The sequence below is a fragment of the Lathyrus oleraceus genome, chromosome 6 (genome assembly GCF_024323335.1).
Source record: "Lathyrus oleraceus cultivar Zhongwan6 chromosome 6, CAAS_Psat_ZW6_1.0, whole genome shotgun sequence".
Taxonomy (NCBI): Eukaryota; Viridiplantae; Streptophyta; class Magnoliopsida; order Fabales; family Fabaceae; genus Lathyrus; species Lathyrus oleraceus.
In genome coordinates, this window is record NC_066584.1 from 365377976 (window position 1) to 365384215 (window position 6240).

The 6240-nt window shown below is 34.0% G+C and overlaps 1 protein-coding gene across 1 annotated transcript; it reads left to right on the top strand.

Annotated features, from left to right (window-relative positions):
• Positions 1–305: 305 nt before the first annotated feature.
• Positions 306–3380, top strand: LOC127092534 (putative indole-3-acetic acid-amido synthetase GH3.9). The gene is made up of 4 exons (XM_051031435.1): positions 306–717; positions 797–898; positions 1549–2372; positions 2723–3380. The coding sequence occupies exons 1-4, from the start codon at positions 419–421 to the stop codon at positions 3289–3291; spliced, it is 1794 nt and encodes a 597-aa protein (XP_050887392.1). The 5' UTR covers positions 306–418; the 3' UTR covers positions 3292–3380.
• The last annotated feature ends 2860 nt before the right edge of the window (positions 3381–6240 follow it).

Here is a 6240-nt window from a genome sequence, read left to right on the forward strand (position 1 = left end):
CCTAAAACAGAGCTTCTCACCCTCGTGAGCTTGCTATCACCCCCACAGAAACACTAAAGCCTCTGGTAACCCCAATCAACCTAGTGGTGTTACGCATTTGTAATTTTATATATATATATATATATATATATATATATTATATATATATATATATATATATATATATATTATATATATATAAACTATAATGTAATTGGTCATATTGAAAATTAATAAAACAATCTACAAAGGACCCTAATGACTTTATGTTACAATTCTCCATTATAACATGCATATACCTATCAATATCAATATACAGACACAAATGTTTCTGAAGCCATGTGAAAAATAAGAGTTATATATACTCTATCTACACCGGCAAGTTAAGCAATACAAATCAGCTTTTGATAGTTCTCTTCTTTCTAGAGTTATAGTGGCCATGGACGGAAAGAAATTAGAATACAAAGGTGAAGAAGCACTTAAGGAGATAGAGAGGCTAACAATAAATGCTGATGAGGTTCAAGAAAGTCTTTTGAAACAGATCTTAACTCAGAATAAAGAAACTGAGTATTTAAATAAGTATATGAAGGAAGAGACATGTGTAACTGATTTACAACAGTTTCAGCGTTGTGTTCCAGTAACTAGTTATGAAGGAATCTTTCCATATATACAGAGAATTGCAAATGGTGAAGATTCTTCTCTCATCACTGGTAAACCAATAACAGAAATGTTATGCAGGTAAATTTTGTGATTCTGCTACTGTTATTATTATTTAACTTGCTTACTGCACTAAAAGTTTATAATCATGTGCATGCAGTTCAGGAACATCAGCTGGAGAGCCTAAACTGATGCCATCAATTGCTGAAGATCTTGATCGTCGTACTTTTGTGTATAATCTTATCGTGCCAATCATGAATCAGTTAATATATTTACAACAAAACTACTTTCTTTTTCTTCTTATTTGCTATATGATCATATATGCATGTATAGACACATCTATTAAGCTATTTTAGTCATATATTTTCTAAGAATATTTAAATTTTCACAAGTTATATAAGATTCTGGTTGAAAACAAGTGGCTAATGAATTTTAGTTATTGTCGAATAGATTAAGAGTATCTGAGTTCGAATCTCTAACTTGAATAATCTTTCCTAACTTCTGAATTTCGATTGAACAATCTTTAAGAATATCTTAATCTTAAGGGAGTGTTTGTTTGTTGTGTTTAATATAATTAGTCCCCACTAATGATTGTCATCCATTCTAAAGAAAAAGATAAGATGAAAAGATACGATATGAGTGGATGAAGGGTCCCATCACCATGCATTTGATACGTTTTTGTTTGTTATATATTTGCACTATACCAAAGGATCATGATGCTACTCACTACTATAGTTGCTAGCAAGTGCGAATTGACAAGTGCTACATGCATTATAATCATGCATATTTAGTTGGTCATCTTTGAAGACGTGCAAGATGGACTACATCACAGATCGCATGTTTACAAATTATGACTAAGTCAATCAATAATATTGTACTTATGCGATCATTAAAATGTTTGACTTTAATTAGGTACGTTCGTTATCTCGACGAAGGCAAGGTCATGTATCTGTACTTTGTGAAACCAGAAAAATCCACACCATGTGGTTTACCAGCAAGAAGTGTGTTAACAAGTTACTACAAAAGCAAACACTTCAAATGTCGCACGCACGATCCCTGGAACGATTTCACAAGCCCTGACCAAACCATTCTCTGCAATGACATCAACCAAAGCATGCATTGCCAACTCTTAGCAGGTCTAATTCATCGGGGTCAAGTTCTAAGACTCGGCGCGGTCTTCGCTTCAGCATTTCTAAAAGCAATTTCATTCCTTGAACGTAACTGGAGAACTTTATGTGATGACATAAGAAATGGACAGTTGAGTTCCTTTATAACAGACCTGTCTTGCCGTTCATCGATGTCGACTCTACTTTCATCTCCTGATCCATGTCTTGCTGATGAAATAACAAAAATTTGTAACCAAAAGTGTTGGAAGGGGATTCTGTGTAAGCTTTGGCCTAAAGCGAAATATATTGAAGCTGTTGTTACAGGGTCTATGTCTCAATATGTTCCGGCTTTGGAGCATTATAGTGAGGGAAAATTACCTTTGGTTTGTACTATGTATGCTTCTTCTGAGTGTTACTTTGGGGTCAATTTGAAACCTTTGTGTGATCCTGATGATGTTGCTTTTACACTGTTGCCTAATATGGGTTACTTTGAATTCATTCCTCTTGGACATAATGGGAAACTGTTGATGGATTTTGATGAAAATGAAAAAGTTCCTAATGATATGCTTGTGGATTTAGTGAATGTCAAGATTGGTTGCTTTTATGAGCTGGTCATCACTACATTTGCTGGTAAGTAAACTCTTAATTATTTTTGGTCTTTCTAATTAATATTACTGATGCGGTAGCCTCAGTATCGATAACAAACCACAATTAAAATCATATATGCGATTACATCAGAAACTGCATCACACGATTTGGACTATATTTGTTCAATTCTTCTCACTAAAAATTAAAATTTCGGAACCTCAAATCTTGATCTGTAATGAAAAATCATGATTTCAAACATCTTTCAATTAGTATTCATGCTGCACACTCACATCAAATTCAATGACCGCAATTGCAACACCAGCAACTCCGATTTAAGTTCATTGACTAATGAAATTTTGTTTTTACTATTACAATGCCATGAAAACTCACAGGGCTATATAGATACAGAATTGGTGATGTGCTTCAAGTGGTAGGATATTACAACAAAGCGCCACAATTCCGATTCATATGTCGAAGAAACGTAGTAATAAGCATCGACAGTGAAAAGACAAATGAAGAAGATTTACACAGAAGTGTAACAAAAGCAAAAAAGCTATTAGAGCCTTATGATGCTCTCTTAGTGGAATACACTAGTTATGCTGATACTTCATCACTACCAGGACACTACGTATTGTACTGGGAGATTCTTCATTATGGCTCAAAAATGGACCCACTTGACCCAAACGTGCTTCAAGAATGTTGCATTGCAGTTGAAGAGGAGTTGGATTATGTATACAGAAGATGCCGCACTAATGACAAATCTGTTGGAGCTTTAGAGATACGTTTGGTGGAGCCAGGAACTTTTGAAGCATTGATGGATTTTTTTATTACTAAAGGGTCTTCAATTAATCAGTACAAAACACCAAGGTGTATTAAGTCTAAGAAAGCACTTAAGTTGCTTAAATCTAAAGTTATGGCTTCTTTCTTTAGTCCTAGAGATCCTAAATGGACTGTTACTTGATTTGCTGCTTTTTTTGTTTTTTGTTACTGATGACTTTGATGTTTTCTTCAACCATAAAGTTGGTTGTTGTAAAATAATTTGTGCTATTGATCAACCAATTTGTGCTCATTCTAATTTTGAGAGAAAAATTGTGCATGCCTATCTTTGTTAAAAGCTAAAGTAGCAACTTTTAGAGTATGATCTTAATGTAAATGAAATGATAACCAACTAAATGTGAAAAGTAAAATGATAACCAACTAATGATAACCAACTTTTAGGGTGGTTGATTATAAAAACAATCTATTAGCAAAAAGAGGTAAAATGAGTGTAAATTTTTTTCCGGATAAATATGGATGAAAGAGTAGTGTGAAAGAGAGGTGAATATTCATTGTTGTACCTTTGTATTTTTCAGGTATTGCATCTCTCATCACCTCGATTTAAAATGAGCTAATCCAAATTATGAGTTTTCTTTCTAAACTGCGTTAGCAAAGTGTTTATTATGTTCTTTATTGTTCTTGCGTTATATTTTGTTATTTGTGATTAGGTGATTGAAAACTTGTTACTTCGATTGTTTTGGTGTTATTTCTGCCCTGCCAAGAAGCCATAACTATTATATATATATATATATATATATATATATATATATATATATATATATATATAAGTGATTAGTGTTGATTGTAATACATTTGCAGTAGTTCGGGTTCTTTCAAAGTGTATTTCATAAGGTGCATCATGGCAAGCTATCAAGATCTGACGCGTCTCTGGTTGGTCTACACACTTTCTCCGTAATTGGTCAGCACAATGTTTGTAGAAAAAGGGTCCATCCTAAATATAACTCTTGGTCATATGGAAAACCTATTTCTTTGCCAAGAGTTGAATTCTGGTGGGACATACCCACTGACTAAATAACTTACAGTGTCTTCATACTAGGGTGTCACGCCATAGATGATCAAAAGCAAGTGTTCTTCTGGAAAGCTTTCTTTGATGTCTTCCATGTCATGCATCTGGCCTTCATCAGGGAGCCTTGATAAATGATTAGTAACTAAATTCTCTACTTCATTCTTGACCCTGATTTCCAAATCAAATTCTTGCAACAATAACACTCGTCTTATCAATCTTGATTTTGCATCCTTCTTTTCAATGAGATACTTGATTGATGCACGACAAGTATACATTATCACCTTGGTTCCCACCTGTTAAAGATAAATACTATTTGGTTAATCTCCCTAAGGCGAGTCAGGTGAAATCACAATCGCCTTGTCTGTAGGGGAATTTTGTTGTATGTCCCTTCTTCCTCGATGGGAAGCCTTTTTATATCTATCATGCTTTCAATAGCCCCTTTAAGAAGTGTCCCTTCGAATTCTATGTTATAAATGGTGTCAATAATGTCCATCGTCCTCTTTTATCATCATGTAACATGTTCTGCATCAACTTCTGTAACTCCCATGCAATCATGGAGCTACGTTGAGACCGTGATCCGTTATCGCGCACAGGTCAAAACGAGTAATTAGAAACTGTAGTTCAGCGGAAGCGACAACTCGAGTATCGTATTGCAAGGATTCTTGTATTATTATTAATCTACTGAAATCGATTTAGGGAGGGTTATGGTTTAGGGATCGATTAAGAAAACAAAGTAAATAAGTGATTTAAATAAGCGATTATAAAATAATTCAATCTACTATTTTCGGTTTCCGACTAATCACTGGTTTTTACCTACCAATTCCATAAGCGGCTTCAATCTCTATTCGATTCAATATATATTGACAAGTGCAATAGATATAAGACAGATTGGTATTTCTATATTTTAAATTAAGTAAATGGATTAATACACTCGTGAATTAAGCAAATATGATTTACAAATGCTATTTAACGACAAAGCGACGTAAATGGAGATTAACGGTTAGGAATACAATCATACGAACTTAATCAAAACCATTCCAAAAAATACATATTAAGAAAATGAATTTTCATAAAATAGCATCGAAAGAGAAACGAAATTTAATTGATAGAATAAAAACCTCAAAGCGTTGGAAACTCGATTACAGCATATAAACTCTGGAAGATTAGTTCCTCATTATAATCTTACAAAGCAAAAAGTTTATTGTGAATAGTGTGTGAAGCTACAGTACCGCAACTGATCCCTTTTAACAAAATAAGGATTGCACTTATAATTCAAATTGAGTCGAAAAACATAAAGTCAACCCAAAAATGACGTAACACAAATTATTTTCTAAAGTACAAAACTTCAATGAATCATGTGAGACTCCTTCACTCTGAATCAGCTTTTCACTCCAACGTGAAATTTGTATATCTTTCTCTTAGCTTTCTAATGCATATTAGAACACGCAAAACGGCATCTCGTAGCTCCAGTTAGGATCCGAATGGCGAATAGGTATCAAATAACCGCTAAAACTGAAAACAACAAACGAAAATTGATTAAAGGCAAACATGAACTTAAATATAAAAACATAATAAAATAGTAAAATAATCAAAATAAACTAGGGAAATGCCTAAGTACAATTATATAAGAATTTGCACCAATATGCATTGATCTGACCATTACGTGTGGTCGTTCATGTCACCTACCAGCATTCTCATGACCGAGGTCCGACTTGTTCATATCGCCTATCAACATTCTCATGAACAGGGTCTAACTTGTTTATATAGCCTACCATCATTCTCATGATCAGGGTTTGACTTGTTCATCTTATTGACTTCGTCATACTCAGCACACTATCTCTTCATGCCTGACTTCAATAACTCGACCTCAGGAATTCCAAGATGTACATAAGCCCCCCGATCACGAGGTCCAATGGAACAAAGTGTTTGGACAGAAAGTCCTGGAATTACTTCTTCCTTTAGTTGGTCACCTATTCGGTAAGTTATCGTGTGATAGTATTTTAAAATAACAATAATGACAAATATTTTCTCTCTCCTTGTCATGATGATTTTTATAGGGAACCAACT